The 23,834-nt window shown below is 40.9% G+C and overlaps 1 protein-coding gene across 5 annotated transcripts in view; it reads left to right on the forward strand.

Moving 5' to 3' along the window:
- The window catches only part of gpsm1b (G protein signaling modulator 1b), a 222,873-nt gene that overhangs the window by 8,316 nt on the left and 190,723 nt on the right, over nucleotides 1–23,834 (forward strand). For 2 of the 5 annotated variants that reach the window (XM_043720509.1, XM_043720504.1), the window contains exons 2-3: nucleotides 1,494–1,591; nucleotides 11,737–11,824. In XM_043720509.1, coding sequence (XP_043576444.1) covers nucleotides 11,751–11,824 — 74 coding nt within the window. In that variant the 5' untranslated portion in view covers nucleotides 1,494–1,591; nucleotides 11,737–11,750. Of the gene's footprint in view, nucleotides 1–1,493; nucleotides 1,592–11,736; nucleotides 11,825–20,605; nucleotides 20,948–23,834 lie in introns of those variants that run through there. The other 3 variants (XM_043720507.1, XM_043720510.1, XM_043720511.1) reach the window with 2 other exon arrangements.

The raw sequence follows: 23,834 nt of genomic DNA on the forward strand, positions 1-23,834 counted from the left end.
GCCGACATATCCCTGGACACTGGGCAATTTAGCATGGCCAATCCACCTAACCTGCACATTGTTGGACTGTGGGATGCCATTGGGCACCCGGAGGAAACCTATGCAGACAAGGGGAGAACGTGCAAACTCTACACATACAGTCATCTGAGGATGGAATCAAACCTGGGTTCTTGGCGCTGTGAGGCAGCAGTGTTAACCACTGAGCCACCATGTTGTGAACTGAAAGGTTTTAAGGGCTGAGTGGAATATTGTTCAAATTCAGAAAGCCAGTTGGTGAAGAAGGATTCTGTTGACCATCTTCACACAGTTTTAAATTTATTTAGAGTGTAACTTTCCGTGCATATACCCAACCATCATTTTTAGTATGCATTTCCTCATATGTATTTTTTATGCCTTTTTTTTTAAAATATCCAGAAGTGTTCTCAGATACAACTGAGCATTTTTTTCCTGTCACCAAATCACTTTTTTTTACACCAGTAATAACACCCATGTTCCCCACTTGATTAAGGATGTGCAAAGCCTGTTAAGGGCGATGCAGTCCACCAAAAGTGAGGGGTAGGAGGCTAAATCCAAATGGAGTTGGGAGGGGACTTTGCATGCGTTCAAAACTCCGATCAGTTTACTCCACCTGATGAAGGAGCAGCACTATGATAGCTTGTATTTTCAAATAAACCTGTTGGACTATAACCTGGTGTTGCGTGACTTCTGAATTTGGTCACTCCAGTTCAACACCAGGGCCTCCACATCATGCACGAAACTAGACACAGTTAATGGCAATTAAAACCTATTGTTCTTTACTGGTCTGTACCAATGTACGTATCATTATGTCTTATCCCTCCTGCTCAACTATGTTTCTTCTAATCTTTCCTGCTTCTGCATGGCTGTGCAGCCAAGAGAGAATTTTGCTGCTCAATCTTGATAACAACAATATTCCCCCTTTTTGTGGGATTATCACATTTCCTATCTTATGTTTGTATGGCCCTGTGCTATAACATCAGTTACGACAGACCTCCACATTCTCATCAGCTATCGTGAAGCAGTCTTCTTAGAGACGGGTTATATTTTTAAAAATATAGCACTTTGAATAAATACCCGAAAAGACGGCATGACAAAATTTTACGTTTGGCTGTAATAAGCAAACTAAGAATAAAACATCAACTAAGCACTATTTGTGTCGGCAAGTTGTGCATTAAAAAAACCAAACATGGTCTCACTTTTACTTTTTTAACACAACAAAAAAAAAACTCACTTCACACTTGTGGTTGTCACTGTCCCTTAGGTAACCATCTGACTTCCTCAGAAACAGTTCCTAAAGGAATTCTTAACTCCTTTGTGGTCTAATGTGCCTTTTGTTTTACCCTGCAGCAGCTATATTCATGATGGTTTTAGTGCTGTGCGCTCTTTGTAGACAGTGAGGATGTGGTGGTAACACCTCTATTACTTTTCTTTCCCAGACTGATAACTTACAGATATTTTCTAATCAACCTGTTCAGGGATGCTGCTCTATGCCTCTGGGGCAAGTGGGACCTAAACCTGGGCCTCCTAATCCAGGGGGAGAGACACTACTGCTGCATCACAAGAGGCCCCACTGGTAACTTTATTATTTTTTAATCAATCTAATCAGATATGTTGTGGCGCATGTAGGGCAGCAAGTTAAAAATCACACAACACCAGGTTATAGTCCAAAAGGTATATTTGGAAGCACTAGCTTTCGAAGTGCTGCTCCTTCATCAGGTGTTTGTGGCCCACAACCCACCTGATGAAGGAGCAGTGCTCCAAAAGCTAGTGCTTCCAAATAAACCTGTTGGACTATAACCTGGTGTTGTGTGATTTTTATCTTTGTACATCCCAGTCCAACACTGGTGTCACCAAATCTATGGCAGCTAGGCCTTGAATTAGGCCTGCTCACCCAAAATTATCGACACGACCACTACCCTGCAAGGCCCCTGCTGGTAACTTTAGTTCTTTTATTCAGTGATGACCAGCATCTGTTCGTGGTTTAATCTTTTCTTTTTTTTTAATATACTCTTCAAACCTTCCCAAGCACGTGTTTGAGGCCATCTGACCCCCTATCTCCTTCTGTGGCTCAGTGGTGTATTTTATTTAATTACAATGCAAATAAACCTGGGCTCTTTAGATTTTCATTTACTTCGATTTAAATTGCTCCCTCAGCAATTTTGCAGGGAGAAGATTGTAATTAAGCATTGTTGTCTAAATGTGACTGCAAATGCCCTTATGCCTGTGGTGTATAAGTGGGAGGAGGAAGATAAATCTATCTCTAAATGACTCATTGTGGTCTAATGTATCTTTTTCTTTTACCCAGCAGCAGCTATTTTCATGATGGATTTAGTGCTATGCATTCTTTGCAGAAAGTGAGGATGTATTGGTGACACCCTGTGAAAGCAGGAAGTCACAGTCTAGTGATGAGCATTTAAGCATTTCATGTTGGAATTCTGTACAGTAAGCGGCAATCAAAAATGTTCACCTCTCCAAAGATTTCTTGTGTAGAAGGAGCAAGATCACAATTTTATGTAGATAAGCTAAACAATCAACTTGCAGGCAGCAAAGTCACCTTAAGAACAAGGTGTTAATGAGCAGTTTATCTTTTTTAATGATGTTTAGTAGATAAGTGTGAATTGGCAAACTGCGAGAGCTCCCTTGCTTTTGTTGGTGTCACGGGATTTTTTAACCTGGGAAAGATGGCACTTCTGACTGCCAGGTGCTCAAGTGTCAACCTGGATTAGTGTTGTTATTTTTAATCAGTGTTGTCCAGCCATTTTATGACACCACCCTGGAGCAGCTGGGGCTTAAACCCACACCTTCTAACCCCGCGGTAGAAGCACTATCACTGCACCACCCAGATCAGTGATGTCCAATGCTTTGCATTAGTTGCCATGTGTGTTCAATTGCATTTCTGACTACTAGATAATAAGTGCATAATAAACTCTGGCATGTGGTCTCAGTACTCATTTGCATGTTTTGTGCAAGTGAACTTTCACTTGTTTTTGTACTTGTCAATAGAATGATGAGCGGCACAGCAGCTCAGTGGTTAGCACCTCTGCCTCACAGTGCCAAGGACCCGGGTTCGATTCCAGCCTCCGGTGGCTGTGCAAACTCCACACAGACATTCTTCCCGTATCTGCGTGGGTTTCCCCCGCCTGCTCCGGTTTCCACTCCCAATCCAAAGATATGCAGGTTTGGTGAATTGGTCATGCTAAATTGACCATAGTGTAGGTTATTAGTCAGGGGTAAATATAGGGTAGGGGAATGGGTCTGGGTGGGTTACTCTTTGGAGGGTCAGTGTGGACTTGTTGGGTCAAAGGGTCTGTTTCCACACTGTCGGGATTCTAATTCTAATTCTAAAATGATGAAAAGCAGAATGAGTGTTTTACCAAAAAAAAGCTTTTGGGCCTCTATTTGACATGTAGAACATAGAACATAGAACATAGAAGAATACAGCGCAGTGATTCTAATTCTAATTCTAAAATGATGAAAAGCAGAATGAGTGTTTTACCAAAAAAAAGCTTTTGGGCCTCTATTTGACATGTTGCCCAGATGAAAGTGTAGCTCTCCCTCAGTACGGCACTGAAGTGTCACCTTGGATTGTGTGCCCACGTTCCTGGAATGCGACTTGAATTTACAATTTTCTGATACAGAAGTAAGAGCACTGTTACTGAACTAAGATTATAGAGCATAGAACATTAAATGCAGTATGTGCCCTTCAGCCCTCGATGTTGTGCTGACCTGTGAAACCAATCTGAAGCCCATCTAACCTATACTATTCCATTCTTGTCCATATGCCTATCCAAGGACCATTTAAATGCCCTTACAGTTGGCAAGTGTACTACTGTTGCAGGCAGGTCATTGTCCTTACTACTCTCTGAGTAAAGAAACTACATCTGTCCGATATCTATCACCCCTCAATTTAAAGCTATGTCCCTTCGTGCTAGCTATCGCCATCCAAGGAAAAAGGCTCTCACTGTCCATCCAACCTGTCTAATCCTCTGATTATCTGATGTCTCAATTAAGTTGCCTCTCAACCTTCTTCTCTCTAACAAAAACAGCCTTAAGTCCCTTAGCCTTTCCTCGTAAGGCCTTCCCTCCATACTAGGCAATATCCTCGTAAATCTCCTTTCCAAAACTTCCAATTCCTTCCTATAATGCAGTGACCAAAACTGTACGCGGCCGTATTAGAGTTTTATACAGCTGCCAGCATGGTCTCATGTTTTCTAACTCAATCCCTCTACCAGTAAAAGCTAACACACCTTATGTCTTCCTAACAACCCTATCAATCCTGGTGGCGACTTTCAAGGAACTATGTACCTGGATACCGAGATCTCTCTGCTCATCTGCACTGCCAAGAACCTTACCATTAGCCCAGTACTCTGCATTCCTGTTACTCCTTCCAAAGTGAATTTGGGCGGCATGGTGGTACAGTGGTTAGTACTGCTGCCTCACAGTGCCAGAGACCCGGGTTCAAATCCCGCCTCGGGCAACTGTCTGTGTGGAGTTTGCGCATTCTCCCCGTGTCTGCGTGGGTTTTCTTCGGGTGCTCTGGTTTCCTCCCACAGTCTAAAGATGTGCAGGTTAGGTGAATTGGCCATGTAAATTGCCCGTAATGTTAGGTGAAGGGGTAAATGTAGGGGAATAGGTCTGGGTGGGTTGATCTTCGGAGGGTCGGTGTGGATTTGTTGGGCTGAAGGGCCTGTTTCCACACTGTGTAATCTAATGAATCACCTCACACTTTTCTGCATTAACCTCCATTTGCCACCTCTCAGCCTAGCTCTGAAGCTTATCGGTGTGTCTCTATAACCTACAACGTTCTTTGTCATTCACCACAATTCCACCGACCTTCGTGTCACCGCAAATTTACTAATGCATCCTTATATGCCCTCATCCAGGTCATTTGTATAAATGACAAACAACAGTAGGCCCAAAACAGACCTTTGTGGTACCCCACTAGTACCTGAACTCCAGGATGAATATTTCCCATCAACCATCACCTTCTGTCTTCTTTCAGCGAGCCAATTTCTGATCCAAACTGCTAAGTCACCCTCAATCCCATACCTCTGTATTTAATGCAATAGCCTATCGTGGGGAACCTTTTCAAATGCCTTACTGAAATCTATATACAGCACATCAATAGCTTTACCTTCATTCTCCTGTTTGGTCACCTTCTCAAAGAACTCAGTGAGGTTTGTGAGGCACGACCTATCCTTCACAAAATCGTGTTGACTATCCCGAATCAACTTATTCCTCTCTAGTTCATTATAAATCCTATCTCTTATAACCTTTTCGAACACTTTACCCATAACCAAAGTAAGTGTATAATTTCCAGAGTTTTCTCTATTCTCTTTCTTGAACAAGGAGACAACATTTGCTATCCTCCAGTCTTCTGGCACTATTCCTGTAGACAATGATGACATAAAGATCAAAGCCAAACCTCCCTGCTTCCCAGAGAATTGTAGGATAAATCCCATCTGGCCCAGGGGACTTATCTGTTTTTACACTTTCCAGTATTGCTAACACCTCCTCCTTCTGCACTTCAATCCCATTTAGTGTCATAGCTTGTATCTTAGTGTTCTCCTCAACCACATTGACTTTTTTTAGTCTGAATACTGACGAAAAGTATTAATATCATGCTTCCCCTATCTCCTCTGACTCCATGCACAACTTTCCACTGCTATGCTTGACTGGCCCTACTCATACTCTCATTCTTGATATAGCTATAGTTTTCCTTGATCCTATCCACCAATGACTTCTCATGTCCACTCCTAGCTCTTCTTAGCTCTCTTTTTAGGTCTTTCTGGGCTAGCTTGGAACACACAAGCACCCTAACTGAGCCATCACATCTCATCCTAACATTAGTCTTCTTCTTCCTCTTGACAAGAGATTCAGCTTTCTTAGTAAACCACAGTTCCCGTCCTTGACAACTTCGTCCCTGCCTGGTCCTTGAATAAGCTCCACATTTCAACTGTGCCTGTTCCCTGCAGTTTCCTACCCCATCCTCTGCATCCTAAATCTTGCCTCATAGCATTGTAATTGCCTTTCCCCCAGCTTTAACTCTTGCCCTGCGGTATATACCTATCTCTTGCCATCACTAAAGTAAACATAACTGAATTATGGTCACTATCACCAAAGTGCTCAATCTAACACCTGGCAGCGTTCATTACACAGTACGAAATCTAATATGACCTCGCCCCATGTTAGCCTCTCCAAATACTGTGTCAGGAAACCCTCCTGCACACATTGGACAAAAACTGACCCATATAAAGTTAACACTTTACAATGATATGTCGACAGCCAATGTGTGTTGCAACTGGAACGATTGTTGAAATGATACATGTGTGATTCACAATGTCTGAAAAAAAGAGTGCAACCATCTGACCATATTTTTCAATTTCCTTATAATGCTCATAGATGCATTTGGAGGGAAGTTAAGTAAACTCAAAAGGATAAAACAAAATGGAAAGTTTAGGCTGATGGGATCAGGTGAAGAGAGATTGGAGAAGGCTGGTATAATTAAAGACAAGTCAAGTGCTCAAATTGGAATAAACTTTTCAGTTTTTAGACACAATGGCGGCTCTTGGGTTGTACAATCAAAACATTGACAACAAGCCTCTGAATAAACTGGACTAATTTCTGGGCTGTGGCAACTATTGTACGGGGTGATTAATAAACTGATTCTATAGTCAAGAGAATTTTCAGGAATGAGGTGGTCCAATTGAAACATCATAAAATTATTAAGCTGACTGTGGTCACAATAAATTAGGAACATGTTTCATTGACTTACTGGGTGAGCAGACATCTTTTATATTTGGGTCCTCACTTTACGTTTGCCGGCAAAAAGAATTGTAAACGTAAATGTCAGTAGAAATGGATCTCTATTATTCATAGTTCTGGTGCAAAATAAGTTAGCAATCTTGGCCAAAGAGGAAGAAAGGGTGACTGGTGCAGGATGCAGTAGTCCATGGTTCCTGTATGGAGCAGTGTGGCAGAAACGTTACCTTCTATGAACATCATGTTCCTTAGCAAGGATGTCCCTCCATTCTGAGCACCAGTAATTGCCAGGGACCAAAAAGAGGGACTTTATGTTCTTATGACTCATTAAAGTTGAAATAAACTAGGAGTAGAAATAGGTAATTTGAGCCTTTGAACCTACCCGGATGAAACACCCTCTCAGCATCTACCCTGTCAAATCTATTTAATAATATTTTGATGTTTCAATTGGATCACCTCGTTCTTGAAAGTTCTGTGGAATATAGACTCAGTTTAGTTCCTATTTCATTATACGATAGTGGCCACATCTCAGAAATTAATCCAGTTTCGTCAAAGCCTGTTAGTGTTTTGATTGCATAACTTGAGAGCCTCCATTGTATCTAAAAACTGAAAAGTTTATTTCAATTTCAAGCATTTGACTTGATTTTAATTATATCAACTGTCTCTAGTCTTTTTTCACCTAATCCTATCTGCCCAAACTTTCCATTTAATTTTCTCCTTTTGAATTTATCTAGTTTCCCTCCAAATGCATCTATGAGCATTACAAAGAAAATAGTAAAGTATGGACAGAATGTTTACTAAGCTTTAAAATGACTTCACATTTGCACACTCATCCCCATCCTTTCTTAGTTTTGCCTGAAGAATCTGCATGTACTATGCCACTCAAATCATGAACAGTTAACGAACTAATTCAGACCAAAAGCATTTTAATTATCAATGGGCAGCAATTTCATATTTGCCATGTTTTTTGAAAGTATTACCTTATGTTCATTCATGTTGAAATCCATCTGCCAGCATTTATTCCATCAATATAATCGCCTTTGAATGTGATTAATCCCCTATATTGGGCAATGAGCCATGTTGTTTCATATTCACTTTTGTTTTGAACATGCTGTTCTGGTTTGTTTTGGCCCTTAATTCTAGGTCAAGAAACATATGATTGGTTATTCATTGGCTTCCTTCAGTCAATTAGAAATGGAAATAGATTTGTAGTCCTTAGCACCTTTTTAATGATGTCCAAAAGTACTTCGTGGTCAATTAAAACTGGTTTGGTTCCTCTTTAAATGAATTGCACTCAACTCCGACCAGAATGTTATGAATAATTTTGCCCAAGTGTCCCACAGTACCACAGCGGTCAAATCATTACGTACACAAAACAATTCCAAAGTGAAGCAGTCCCTGTTTATTCAGAGCAAAATTACAACAAACTTTAATACTAAATATACTATTCCTAATCCAATTTAGCCCTTTAAGGTTACAATACTTCCCGAGTCTCTTGTAAATTTATGCTCTCTGCTGCTCTGTCTCTGAGTCTGCGAAGCTGCTACCTTTCTGTCTCTGGATTGTCAGCTGGTCTCTGCCAGTAAACATGCTGGCCTCTTCAGAAGGCCTCAGACAACTCCACAGATTCCCGAGAGCAGTTCCAAGAGAGAGGTCTGCAGGTGAATCTATGTTTTTATACGTTTTAGATGGTTTTCTGGAACTTTGTTTAGTTCTGGCCAGTCAGGGAGATAGACTCTTGTTTCAAACTATTAAGTGTACCAATTAGATGGGGTGCTGCTGTTAGTTTCTTTGTGTAGCAGGACTCAGTGCCTTTCATCCTGGGCCCTCCTTTGTTGAGTGAAGAAGTTGTTAGGGTGTCTGTCCAGAATAACTGTTGCCTTTTACATTATACTAATGTCATTAAAACCTGGCTGCTGTGTTTGTACTGTGTCTAGTGTGTGGGTTTTGTGATTTAAGAGTTTCACTTTGCCAGTGTATCCAGCATCCTTTGCTTTCGGCCAAGTTAGCAATCTGTCTGTGTTTAAGCAACCAGGAGGCTGTTACAAACTTATGAAAAGTCATCATTGCTGGATTATTTTAAGTAAGTGCCTTCAAATTCCATTTGCATCGATGACATTGTCCCAGCACTGTCCTGTTCTTTTATGAAAGGTAAGTGATGTTAATAATTGTGTGCCCAAATAAACTTTATTTTGCTGATCCATGTCTTTGGCTGAGAAGGTTCTGCATTCACCTGAAAGTAATTTATAATTTTGTGGAGATGAAATATAAGATACATGTGAGTGAAAAATCAAGAAACTCATAAATCGCAAATAATTAGATTTCATATTTGGCAGCATGAAAAAAAGGTGCATCACATTAAAGCCTTTTGTCTTGTACTCATCAGAGCAATTTGCAAGAATACCAATGTAAAAGGAAAACAGTATGTATACTATATGATTGGTTAGCAAGTGGACGTGGGGAGAGACACTGCCATAGCGAATGCACCGTTTGATAATAGTTAACTGCCCAGTTTTGTTTATATTTTCAGGCAGGCACGTTGAGTTTGATTGGTAAAGGGATTGATTTGAGAAAGGAGCCAGAAAATGGCTGTCACACTCTTTGAGTTGAAACAGGTGCAGAGTATGTTCTATCTGTTTGCAAACAACAAGGCCCCATGTAGTAACGTATGCAGCTTCCAGTTCGTGCTGGCAACATTATCGATAATTCTTTTCTGGCAGCAGCACTCTGGAAACTGTGTGTTTCAGTTGTGCGAACAGAAGAACGTTGCACTTAAGTGTTGCAAACCTGACTAACTATCCAAGATCAGTTTTTGGTGTAATACTTTGCCTGTTCCGGAGAGCATTTGTTAAATTATCCTACTGTAGAATCCCATCTCATGCTGTATGCTGTGTTGAGAGGTTTGAAAGCATAGGTTTGTTGGATAAGGTCAGCAGTGAAGAGATTTGCTGTTTGGTATGATCCACTAAACTTTGCAACATTAGATGTGATTTGGCAATGGACAATATCTGCTAAATAATCCTTATTGTGTGAAGAATTATGTTGGCAATTGGCAATTTAAGGCTCACAGTGCTGATAATGTTGCATGCACTGTGAACTGCATACTAATATACATAACAACCTCGGTTATCCGAATTTCAGATTATCCGAACAAGATCTGAAGGTCCCATAAATGCTTCCTTTGTTTATGAACAGATCAGTTATCCAAACAATCGGATATCTGAACAAAGAGGCATTTGGATGTGTATATGAATAGGAAGGGTTTGGAGGGAAATGGGCCGGGTGCTGGCAGGTGGGACTAGATTGGGTTGGGATATCTGGTCAGCATGGAAGGGTTGGACCGAAGGGTCTGTTTCCATGCTGTACATCTCTATGACTCTAAAATACTCCCTGCCTGTCTCATTTGGATAATCGAAGTTAATATGAATGTATTAGTTGAGAATGGTGTTTGATGGAGTTATAAATTTAGATCACTTATTGAAGATGTGGTGACTTACATAACAATGTACCTAGATATCAAGCAGGCAAAGGCACACTTCAGACAATAGGGCCATTAAGATCTGTTTAAAGAAGTGCTTGGTGATCCTGTGAACCCAAGTAGAATATCTTGTTTTGCACATTGATAGTGTTCCTATGTCTGACCCTGGAGACCTGGGTTTAATTCCCACCTGGAACAAAAATAAACATTGCAGCAAAATCTCAGCAGGTCTGCAGGCATCTGAGGAAAGAAAGTAGAGTTAATGTGGAAGGTTTACAGTTGGTTCTAGAACTGCTAGTTTTTACAGCAAGTTTTGTTTTGGATCTTGACTTCCAGCATCTACTGGTCTTTGAATTTCAAGTCCCACCTGGTCTATGGCTGTGTTTTCATATCTCAGAACAGGTTGATTCAGGGAAAGAAAATAAAACCATCATAAATCCAAAATAAGGATTTCTGCTCAATAAGGATTCTCAGTTTCTGGCTTTTCAAATTTGGAAGTCTTCCTGTACCTTGTGATCAGCTCCAAAAAGAGCCAGAGGTGAAATGGGCAACAAACTTTTTTTTCTAATGGCAGCAATTTGATTCGAAATAAATGTCTGAAAGGGCAGTTGAAACAGATTCGTGGTAAACTTACAGAAATGAATTGATTCCTTACTTAAGAGGGATAAAGTTTCGGGGTATGGGGAAAGATCTGGGTAGGAGGACTAGTTTTGATAACTCCATCTAATAGCCAGCACAGGCACACTGACCTGAATGGACATCTTTTGTGCTCTTTGGTTCCACAAGGACTGTTGGGGAAACAGCAAAATGTTAGCTTTCCTCTGGAATAAAGCTATTTTATTTTAGTTCCATTGAAGCGGGTCAAAAGTTTTTAGTTGGCAGTGCTCTCCAGAAAACATTGCTGATATTATTTCATTTTGGATTGGGAAGCTGTTGAAGTTGACACCACACAGAACGTAGAACCACATGTTACTTTGAACTTATCTCTTGGCTGGATGAGATTGTTGAATCTGTGCAGTAGTAAATTGTTTATTTGCCAGAATAAGTTGCATGATTCTCTCAATCTGGCACTTGTACGTTAAGCACAGTGTTTACATAGCCTCCTGATAAGAGAATAAATGTTTTTGAATAATTTGCTGTGCTTTCTCTTCAAGTTATAAAATCTGGAGACTGTGTTGTTGCCTGTGTGTTGGATTGGTTTCAGCCAAAGCATTTGCCGGCATTAATTATTCACCCCTTACCGCATTTTCCTGGAGAATTAACCCTGCTTTTATTAAAAGGCAATGCTGTGGTTTTGCTATATGTTCTGTTGTTGTAGTTCTGAGTTACTTTTTTCTTTGTTAATAAACTTTGCTTTCTCTGATGTATGTGAATTGTGCCACTCATGCCTACTTATTGGTTGACATGGCCTTATCAACAGATATTTTGTTCTTAACCTGAACCAAGTTCCTAACTAATTGGTTTTGATTTCTTTGCAGCACATGCAAATGGGATGGTGATGAATGGAGCAGTCTCGTTTGAAGCTGAGATAACAAGCTGGGAAAGAGGATGTTCACCTCGTAACCGGTAAGTAATGCTGCCTTGTTGTGTGTTTGTGGGCGTGCATATTGGAATCACAGACTGTGATAGAAGACTAGTGATTGCAATACGAAGCAATTATTTCTTTTCCTTCACTTGCTCTATATTGAACCTGATGCTGTCAGAAATTGAATTCCAGGAAGATTTGTGTCCCCACTTCTCTTGCCCAAAGACATTGACTCACTGGAATTTGTTTTTGTGGTTTCTACCTTCTTGCTCCTTGTCTGTCTGACTTATACTGCCTTGTGAAAACCGAGCCTGCAAGTTTTGACAAGTTATTTTACCAAGAAGTTGGAATAGCTTAAACGCTTTCATATGTCTGAATGTCAGCACAGGTGTTTGAGAAATTACTGACTGAAATCCCAATGCAAAAGTTCTGGATTCTTTCTCTCAATCCTGGATTGTAGATGCTCCCAGTCATGTATAATTTAGAACTCTGAAATCTCCTTTGAAGACATTAAGTGATCTGACTATTGAAGAGGCATGTGAAACTGGGGCTGTTCTCTTACAGCAGGAATGGTTAAGATAAGATTTAATAAAGGTAATCAATTTTATGGATTTTTTTGATTTGGTTTATTATTGTCTCATGTGCCAGGATACAATGGAAAGTATTTTTTGTATGCTGACCAGGTAAATCATACCTTACAACAGGGTAATCGAACAGAATACAGAATATAACATTAGAGTTAGAGTTAACAGAGAGAGACACTATGTCTTCAGCTTGGGAGGTTAGTAAACAGTTCACAGATTCAAGGTATTTGGATAAAGAAGCAGAGAGGAAATCCGGAATGTTCTCGAGTAGCAAGTTGTCATAATCCAGAATGTACTCCCTAAAAGGTTGCTAGCAGTTTCAATAGGTGAATTAGATCAGTATTGGGAAAGGAGGTATTTAGAGGTATGGGGGAGAAAGGAAGGATTAATTGGGTAGCTCTCCCAATGAGCCAAAGCAGGAATGATTGGCCAAATGACTTCATTCAATGCTGTATGATTTTACAACATGATTGGGATACTACATGTTCCTTTTGAAAGAAAATTCCGCTTTGTGACCTTTGGTTCAGGAGGCAGTGTTCTGGCATCAAAGATACTGATCAGTTACTTGTCTGTTTTATCACCATAACCTTGTATGTCTATAACACAGTGTCTCCTTGAAGTCATTTGGAGTTCCAGGGCTTTGGGTTTGAAATTCTGGCCAACCAGGAAACTGGGAGATATTTCTGTGTAACTCTGTCATTGTATTTTGTTAAAATTCAAATGAAATCTTCTTTTTAACATCAAATCAGCTTATTTTAATTTATTAGCAATTTATTAAAGTTGAAATTATTCTTAACTGTGAATTGGCAAAGCATTGTTAAATTTCTCTTGAGTCAGCAAAGCTGGGAGAAGCTATTCAGAACTTTGACACATTTTCTCATAAATTTTGTTTAATGAGTTATATCAACTAATCAATAATTCCATATTGCCCAAATTATTACGTTCCTGGGTCAAAAACTGTGGCGTTGGAAAAACAACAGGTCAGGCAGCATCTGAGGAGTACCCGTAAGGTCGACACTCCTGTTCCTCAGATGTTACCTGGCTTGCTGTGCTTTTCTAACGCTACACTCTGAACTCTGATCTCCAGCATCTGAAGTACTCACTTTCTCCTTTATTTTGTTCCTGGCAGCCGTTAATTCCTAGAAATCTTATAAACCACTGCATAGGCCCAAAACCTTTAGGATATCAAACAAAAATGGATTATTGTATGTTCATCCAGATGCAACTAAATAAATGCAACATTTTCTTTGTTCTTTAACTGAGAGTCTTGAAGGTGTCAACCAACTGAGATCCATAGTTAGCCCATTGAGAGTCCAAGCTCTCCCTTTTACTTACTGAATTACAGATGCTTGGTGAATGTCATCTCCCATTACCTTGCTTATGATATGCTCCTCGCAATTTCCACTGCTCTTTCCAGAAGCCATGCCAAATGCTTGAAAGATTTATCCAATGAACTTGGTTATCAATGTGAACAAATTAATTTCTGATTAACACACTTCCCAAAACTGCAATATTTCTTCACAGTATTTGTGAATGACTTAATGATGCCATTCCACCAATGATTGGTTTTATGGACTTGGGACAAATTTGTTTATCTTGATAAATAATCACTTCTGTACATAGTCGTTATTACATTCAGCATTTTTATCTGTGATCCTATGCCATGAAACATTGAGCAGTTCTGAAAATGTGCTGACCTTGCAACAGAAATGTTAACATGCCAGAATGTTACTTCAGTTCTAGAGAAATTCTAATGTAAATAAATGTGTTTCTTTTGTTTGGGAACAGACCCAATTGGGATGTCAGTATAATTAATGGTTTAGGATACATATTTTGCTTGTGTGGCACTGTACACAGCTCAATAGAATTTTAAAAATCAGGTCTTAGTATTATGTTACTCAGCAAACATTGGTTACCTTTGTGTGGACCTCATTGGTACACTATTTGGATCTTATTACTTACTTATTGCAGGCTGGTTTAAAATAGCTTCTCCTCCTGAGATTTTTTTTTCTGATGGTCTGCTGCACTTCATATGTCCTCTCTTTTTCCTGTTCACTTTCCTTCCTTGTCTAGATTAGTTTTGCATTGACCAGATTATATTCTACTACTCAGTCCTGTAACTGTATGTGTACATAATCCCAAATGAACGCATCAATTGAAAGTAAAAGCCAAGTACTGTGCATACTGGAAATCTGAAATTTAAAAAAAATAAGAGAGCAACTCAGTAGGTCTGGCAGCATCTGTAGAGAAAGAAACAGTTAACATTTTGACTCCAATACAACTCCTCTTGCGCACAAAAGCAAAACATATCGGACTGATTAGCTTTGTTTCTGTCTCCAAAGATGCTGCTAAATTTCTCTAGTACTTTTCGTTCTTATTTATAATCAGTTGTGACCTTGGCTATGATAGTCTTCCTCCTGTTGCTATTTAATCTGTTTTATGTTCGTAGGCTTTTGTAGCATGTAGTGGTTTGCATATTTTCTGTTATGATTCAGCAATGTGAAGAGGGTGGATTATTTTGTGATAATGTCTCTGTGCATCACGTTGCTAACACCAGATAATGCTGACTTTGCAACTGTTTTCATTGCTCCAACTATAAACAAGACAGGTTTGACTTGAGTATTATGCAGTGTTCCATGAATGCCTCTCTGTTTGTAGAACGACTTGTGGAAAGTGAATTTCTGTGCGTCAGAGTCCTGCATTTCTATGACCCTTGATATACGGTTTAAAATTGTGGTACTCAAGTTGTAATGGCACTGTTCTCAGTAAGAAAGGAAGTGAGTGATTTATCATAGGATGGCAACTCAAATCATCCTTAAATTCAAGTTCAGTTTTGCTGGATACTGATGTGTCACTGAATATTTCAGGACAGCTTTTGGGAAAGGGTAAAATTCAATTCTACAGAAGTGTTTTTTTTCCAGAAAAATTCAGATATAGTTCATTTTTCTTGGTCTTTATTTAGTGCTGACACGCTATGGTTATAGTAACATCCTATTCTGAGATGAAAAATAAATGTAACTGCATCGAAGTATTCAAGTAGATTTGGGTCAGATCTGTGAAACAGTGATCCAATTCAGTCCCACCTTCCCCCTTTTTTCCCTGGAACTCTGCATTTAGGTGTTGTTCTAGTGTACTACATCTAAAACTAATTACTTTCAGATAGAGTCCAGGATATGCCTTACAGTTTTATTTCAACCGAGCCACATACCATAAAATCCACCAACATTTTAATATCCCTTTGGAAAAATTAACAACCAAATTAAATCAGATTAAACAGCATATTTGAAGAAAAACAGCCTTTTGGGCACTGAAACATGAGTTTGAGATTTTAAGGGAAATATCTAAATAAAACTGAGATTTGGGGGTGGGTGAGATTGTACTCCAGTCCCCACACCCACGAGGAAAGAAGCTCATCACCTCTCTCTTCTCCAAGGGTTGACTTGCATCCTCTTTCTTCTTTCAGTTGCTGATAAACTCAGAACACACTTAGATATTTTCTTCATTGTCTTCCTTTTGCAAAATAGCGTGACAAATGGGGGCAGGAATGCACTCAGAATTACTCAAGCCTGAAACAAGAACAGAAATTGCTGGAAAAGCTCAGGTCTGACAGCATCTGTGGAGAGAAATCAGAGTTCTAGAACATAGAACATTTATGCTGACATGTGGAACCAATCTGAAGCCCAGCTAACTTACACTATTCCATTATCATCCATGTGTTTATCCAATTACCATTTAAATGCCCTTAAAGTTGGCGAGTCTACTACTGTTGCAGGCAGTGCATTCCATGCCCCTACTACACTCCAAGTAAAGAAACTACCTCTGACATCTGTCCTATATCGATCATCCCTCAATGTAAAGCTGTGTCCCCTCATGCTAGCCATCACTATCTGAGGAAAAAGGCTCTCACTGTCCATCCTATCTAACCTTCTGATTATCTTGTATGTCTCAGTTAAGTCACGTCTCAACCTTCTCTCTTATGAAAACAGCCTCAAGTCCCTCAACCTTTCCTCATAAGACCCTTCCCTCCATATCAGGCAACATCCTCGTAAATCTCCTGTGCACCCTTTCCAAAGCTTCCACATCCTTCCTATAATACGGTGACTAGAACTGTACGCAATACTCCAAGTGCGGGCACACCAGGGTTTTGTACAGCTGCAGTATGATCTCATAGTTCCAAAACTCAATCCCTCTAACAAGCCGTATGCCAACCCTATCAACCTGGGTGGCAACTTTCAGGGATCTATGTACGTGATCACTGAGATCTCTCTGCTCATCCACACTACCAAGAATCTTGCCATTAACCCAGTACTCTGCATTCCTGTTGGTCCTTCCAAAGTGAATTACCTCACATTTTTCTGCATTAAACTCCACTCGCCACCTCTCAGCTCAGCTCTGCAGCTTATCTATGTCCCTGCGCCACCTGCAACATCCTTCAGCACTATCCACAACTCCACTCACCTTAGTGCCATCTGCAAATTTATTAACCCATCCTTCTACGCCCTATTCTAGGTCATTTATAAAAATGACAAACAGCAGTGGTCCTAAAACATTTCGTTGCAGTACATCAATAGTAACTGAACTCTAGGATGAACATTTCCCATGAACCACCACTCTCTGTCATCTTTCAGCTCACCAATTTCTGATCCAAACCACTAAATCACTCTCAATACCATGTCTCTGTATTTTGTGCAATAGCCTACTGTGGGAAATGCCTTACTGAAATCCATATACACCACATCAACCGCTTTACCCTCATCCTGTTTGGTCACCTTCTCAAAGAACTCATTAAGGTTTGTGAGCCACAACCTAGCCTTCACAAAACTGTGTTGACTATCCATAATCAACTTATTTCCAGAAAAGATTTACAAGGATGTTGCCAGGTTTGAGGATTTGAGCGAAAGGGAGTGGTTGAATAGGCTAGGGCTATTTTCCCTGGAGTGTCAGAGGCTGAAGGGTGACTTTTGAGAGGTCCATAAAATCATGAGGGGCATGGATAGGATAAATAGACAAAGTCACTTCCCTGGGGTGGGGGAATCCACGACTAGAGGGCATAGGTTTAGGGAGAGCCGGGAAAGATATAAAAGAGACCTAAGGGACAACTTTTTCACGCAGAGGGTGGTGTGTGTATGGAATGAGCTGCCAGAGGAAGTGGTGGAGGCTAATATGATTGCAACATTTAAAAGGTATCTGGATGGGTATATGAAAGGAAGGGTTTGGAAGGATATGGGCCAAATTCTGGCCGTTGGGACGAGATTGGGTTGGCATGGAAGAGTTGGACTGAAGAGTCTGTTTCGATGCTGTACATCTCTATGACTCTATAAATCCTATCTCTTATAACCTTTTCCAACATTTACCCCCACAACTGAAGTAAGGCTCACTGGTCTATAATTACAAGGGTTGTGTCTGTGCCCCTTCTTGAACAAGGGGACATCATTTGCTATCCTGCACTCTTCTGACACTATTCCTGTAGACAATGATGACATAAAGATCAAAGACTAAGGCTCTGCAGCCTCCTCCTTGGCTTCCCAGAGAATCCTAGGATAAATCCCATCCAGCCCAGGCTACTTATCTATTTTCACACTTTCCAGAATTGCTGACACCTCTTCCTTGACGGGAATCTCAATCCCGTCTAGTGTAGTAGCCTGTTTCTCCATATTCTCTTTGACAACATTTGTCTTTTTCCAGTGTGAATACTGACAAAAAATATTCATTTCGCGCTTCCCCTATCTCCTTGGACTCCACACACAACTTTCCACTACTATGCTTGATTGGCCCTAATCTTTCTTTCGTCATTCTTTTATTCCTGATATACCTAAAAGAGAGCTTTAGGGTTTTCCTTGATCCTATTTGCCAACGACTTCTCATGTCCCCACCTGGTTCTGAGGAAGGGTCACTCAATCTGAAATGTTAACTCTGATTTCTTTGCTCAGATCTTGCCAGACCTGCGGAGCTTTTCCAGCAACTTCTGTTTTGTTTCCGATTAACAGCATCCATAGTTCTTTCAGGTTTTATTACTCAAGTTTATTTCATTATTCATAAAGATCATGGCTGGCTTCCCAAATGAATTCAATTTTCTTGCTGTCCTCACATACCCCCTACGTCATTTCCCTACGTCATTTCAATGACTTAGCTCCGAGAGGACAACATTGTAACAATTCACAACCCTCTGTGTCAAGACATATGTCTTCAAATTAATGTACATGACTGATCTAACTGGGAGTCTAGTAAAGTGAGGCATGAAGTCGTCTGCCAGAAACTGCCCCTCAGCACCTAATTTGAGTAATTTATGCCATTTATCAAACATTCAAAGTGGAAATCTCCACAAGTGCATCGTTGGGGTATGATACTGTTTCCTACCCCCCAGCTCCTTCACCAAAGAATATTTTGAGAACGACTGTATTGTGTTGAAGATATAGAATAATGTGTTCACTTCTTGTCACCATATTAACTAAAGGACTGGCCTAATGGAGATCTTTTAAAATTATGAAAAATTTTAATAGTGAGTGCAGAGAACATGTTTGCTCTTGTGAGTGGAGACACAACTCAATTCTGGAGAAACTTCTTCACCTATAGAGGAGTGACGATCCAACTAGGGGTGTGCCACAAGGATCACTGCTGGGTTTGCAACATATATTAATGATTTGGATGAAGAACATAAATGCACTAAAACCAAGTTCATGGATGACAAAAATAAAGGAGAAAGCAAGAGATAAGGATGACCATTCTTCTAAGGGATAAAGACAGGTTAAGCAAGTGAGCAAAATCTTGACAATGTAATTTGAGAAAATGAGAGTTTATGCATTTTAACAGGAAGATGAAAGGAACTGAATGTTATTTAAATGGAGAAAGACTGCAGAAAGCTGTGGAACAGCAGCATCCTGGAGACCTTGTCCATGAATGACAAAAAGCTACTATCTAAGTTCAGGCAAATGAAATGCTGGTCTTTATTTTAAATGGGATGGAATATAAATGTAGGATGGTTTTGCTAAAACTGCAAGGCGCTAGTTAGACCACAGCTGTAATACAGTGAACCGTTTTATTCAGGGAAAGTTACACTGGCATCAGAGGCAGTCCAGAGAAGATCCATGAGGTTGACTGGAATGGAAGGACTGTCTTATGAGGAGATATTTAGTAGGTTGGGGCATGTACTCATTGGAGTTTAGTAGAATGAGAGGTGACCTTATTAAACATGGAAGATTCTTAGGGGACTTGACAAGTTATATGCAGAAAGGTTGCTTTTTTTTGAAGAATCTAGGACCAGAGGGCATAACCTCTAAGTAGGGATCGCACATTGAAAATGAAAGTGAGGAGGAAATTCTTCTCTTGGAAAGTTGGTGAATCTGTAGAATTCTTTGTCGCAAAAGGTTATTAAGGATGGGTTATTAATTATATTCAAGGCTGAGATGGACAGAGTTTGAATCGCTAAGGTAATCCAGGGTTCTGTGGAAAAGGTAGGAATGTGGGGTTGAGGATTATTTGATTAGCCATAATCTCATTTGAATGGCGGAGTTGACTCAATGGGCTGAATAGCCTACTTCTGCTATTAGGTCTTACAGAAAGTGGAACTGAGCGCAACAGAGAGCGGCTTAAACAAATTGCACAGATGTGTTTAAGGGGAAATTGGACAAGAATATGAGCTAGAAGGGAAAGATGGTTACACTGTAAGTTTAGAATCCAAAAGCTGGGTGGAGGTACCAGTGGAGCATGAATTCATTTTACTATTTGGGCCAACAGTACCTGTTTCTGTGCCATTGCTCTTTCATAATCCTATGTAATGCGCAATAACAAAAACAGCCCATCCCATTCAACTGGTCTGTGCTAGTTTTTATTGCTGCTGGCGAACCTGTTCCTACCTGATTTTTATCTCGTCTTTTTGATGTATCACTCTTGCTTTTGTCCTTAAATGCTGTTTGCCACAAATGTACCTCATGGTAATTCTAAGGCAGTCAACTCTGCCCCCATTCGGAATCCTGCAGTACCAGGCGTCTGCAAGAGCAAACTCCTCGAGTCTGCCTGGTGTAGACTTGACTTGTGATGTTGAGTTTTCAGCTATAACCTGTGGCTGGAACGCTCCATGCAGCAGTCGGCCCTATAGCTGCTTCTGTTCGCACAAAGATTGATAATGAAATGTGCTCGGCTGACTGAACAGCCAGCAGTCAAAGCGTTGCCAAGTGTGTGTGTGTGTGTGTGTGAGAGAGAGAGAGGGACGAAAGATCTAACACACATACACACTTCTGATCTTTTGAGATCCACAGTGGCGAGGGGTTGGAAATGGTTGCTGTTCTTCCCGACTAACCTCCCGTTTGGGGGGCGGGGGGGGAGGATTTATTCTAGATGATGTCAGGAACAGCGAGGTGCGGCTGCCTTCAGTGATTCACTCCGTCTCGTAACTGGATGGAGGACGGTTCATCCTGAGTGTAGGAGTGGGTGGGCTAACAGCTGGAGGCAGCTGCGAGAGCTGAAACCCACTGATTTATTGCATTGGCTGCTATATTTCTGTGACAAGTAGGCACAAAAGCTGATGGCTTTGTTCCCGAGCGATGAAAGTCAGAGATTAGCAGCAAGGAGAATATCTTCAAGGTAAGGGAGCAATCAACTGCATTGTTGTCTGATAACTATTCTGTCAGATCTTTGTTCCGTGGTTATTGCCTGCTGCGTATTGCTTTTACTGTACCTTATGTAATTAATTGAGGCGTTCATGATATTCCACGTTCTGCACTCACTTCCTCAGCATCCTTTTAAGAGCTGTGTTCATATTTTTCACAGAATAAGACGCTACTCAGAAGATCCCCTAAGACGAAGGAGCAGAAACAGGCCATTGAGCCCTTTGAGTCTGTTCCGCCATTCATTTCGATCATGGCTGAGGTGATCATCCTCAACTCCACTTTGTCTTTGTTTTCCGTCACACTGCTTCCCTTCCTGATTTTAAAAAAATCCATCCAGCTCAGTCTTGAATATACTCAATGGCCCAGTCTCAACAGACCTCTGGTTGTAAAGAATTCAGCAACATCATAGCCAAGAAATTCCTTCTTAGTTTTACCTTGGATGGGTCACTCCTTACTCTGTGATGTATGCTCTAGTCTGCAACTCTCCCACAAGTCCTAATAAATCGGGTTATTCTGTTTCCGTACGACCCTTCTGCTTTCCAAACACCAGTTGAATCCAAAGCAGTAATAGACTGCAGAATGGTGAGCATATTTTTCGGTTCAGTTTACTTTGAGCTCAGTGTCTAATAGGCTTCATCTGTCCACTGATCGTAGTTTCACCTGCTTAGCAAAGTCCATCAGAAAGGAGTTGCTTACTCCCCGGCCATTTTAAGTTCTCCTTCACCTCACAATCATTTGAGAGAATCTGAGAAATATTAATATTCACCACCACGTTCTGCACATTGTGTGCAGTCTTCCTTCCTCCCTCCCTCCCTCCCTCCATGTGTTCAGCAGTGTGAGAAACAATGTACCTCAAGACCTTGGTTGTTCAGTGCCATTTGTGCAGTTAAATGCGATTGATGCTAATGCTTGTTGGATATAATTGCATTGATGTTTGGGACAATGCACTAGGGACTAATACAGTACATGGCTTTAATAAAAATGCTGTGTGTCGCTGGCAGTATTGATTGCTCAGCAGCAATCGATATTCCCAGTGTGTACGGCGTTAGTCAAATGTCCTGAACTTGTCTCTGACATTCATGGGCAGGAAAAGACCAGCTGCTCTCCTGGTTTCACTCCCTTTCAAGTGAAAGGCTTTTGTTCTAAATTTTTGTAAAAAAACCAAGTCTAGTTACAGCAAAGGGAAGCAAAAGAAGCATTTTAGCCAGGGGAAGGAATGAGATTTCTGCACAAACTGATGATTCCATTTATTATGAATGCATTCGTGAACACAGAACCTTTTAAGTGATTCTGCCCAAATTGTTCCATAAGACCATAAGACATAGAAGTGGAAGTAAGGCCATTCGGCCCATTGAGTCCACTCCACTATTTAATCATGGCTGATGGGCATTTCAACTCCACTTAGCCGCATTATCCCTGCAGCCCTTAATTCCTTGTGACACCAAGAATTTATCAATCTCTGCCTTGAAGACATTTAGCGTCCCGGCCTCCACTGCACTCCACGGCAATGAATTCCTCAGGCCCACCACTCTGGCTGAAGAAATGTCTCCGCATTTCTGTTCTGAACTTACCCCCTCTAATTTTAAGGCTGTACCCACGAGTCCTAGTCTCCCTGCCTAACAGAAACAATTTCCTAGCGTCCACCCTTTCCAAGCCATGTATTATCTTGTAAGTTTCTATTAGATCTCCCCTTAATCTTCTAAACTCCAATGAGTACAATCCCAGGATCCTCAGCCGTTCCTCGTATGTTAGACCTACCATTCCAGGGATCATCCGTGTGAATCTCCACTGGACACGCTCCAGTGCCAGTATGTCCCTCCTGAGGTGTGGGGACCAAAACTGGACACAGTACTCCAAATGGGGCCTAACCAGAGCTTTATAAAGTCTCAGTAGCCCATTGCTGCTTTTATATTCCAACCCTCTTGAGATAAATGACAACATTGCATTTGCTTTCTTAATCACGGACTCAACCTGCATGTTTACCTTTAGAGAATCCTCGACTAGCACTCCCAGATCCTTTTGTACTTTGGCTTTATGGATTTTCTCACCGTTTAGAAAGTAGTCCATGCTTGTATTCTTTTTTCCAAAGTGCAAGACCTCGCATTTGCTCACATTGAACTTCATCAGCCATTTCCTGGACCACTCTCCCAAACTGTCTAGATCCTTCTGCAGCCTCCTCACTTTCTCAGTACTACCTGCCTGTCCACCTATCTTCGTATCATCGGCAAACTATGCTAGAATGCCCCCAGTCCCTTCATCCAGATCATTAATATACAATGTGAACAGCTGCGGCCCTAACACTGAACCTAGTGGGACACCGCTTGTCACCGGCTGCCATTCCGAAAAAGAACCTCTTATCCCAACTCTCTGCCTTCTGCCTTCTGCCAATCTTCAATCCATGCCAGTAGCTCACCTCGAACACCATGGGCCCTCACCTTGCTCAGCAGCCTCCCATGTGGCACCTTATCAAAGGCCTTTTGGAAGTCTAGATAGACCACATCCACTGGGTTTCCCTGGTCTAACCTACTTGTCACCTCTTCAAAGAATTCTAACAGGTTTGTCAGGCACGACCTCCCCTTACTAAATCCATGTTGACTTGTTCTAATCCGACCCTGCTCTTCCAAGAATTTAGAAACCTCATCCTTAACGATGGATTCTAGAATTTTACCAACAACCGAGGTTAAGCTGATTGGCCTATAATTTTCCATCTTTTGCCTTGATCCTTTCTTGAACAAGAGGGTTACAACAGCAATCTTCCAATCATCCGGGACTTTCCCTGACTCCAATGACTTTTGAAAGATCTCAACCAATGCCTCCGCTATTTCCTCAGCCACCTCCCTCAGAACTCTAGGATGTAGCCC

The sequence above is a fragment of the Chiloscyllium plagiosum genome, chromosome 30 (assembly GCF_004010195.1).
Source record: "Chiloscyllium plagiosum isolate BGI_BamShark_2017 chromosome 30, ASM401019v2, whole genome shotgun sequence".
Taxonomy (NCBI): Eukaryota; Metazoa; Chordata; class Chondrichthyes; order Orectolobiformes; family Hemiscylliidae; genus Chiloscyllium; species Chiloscyllium plagiosum.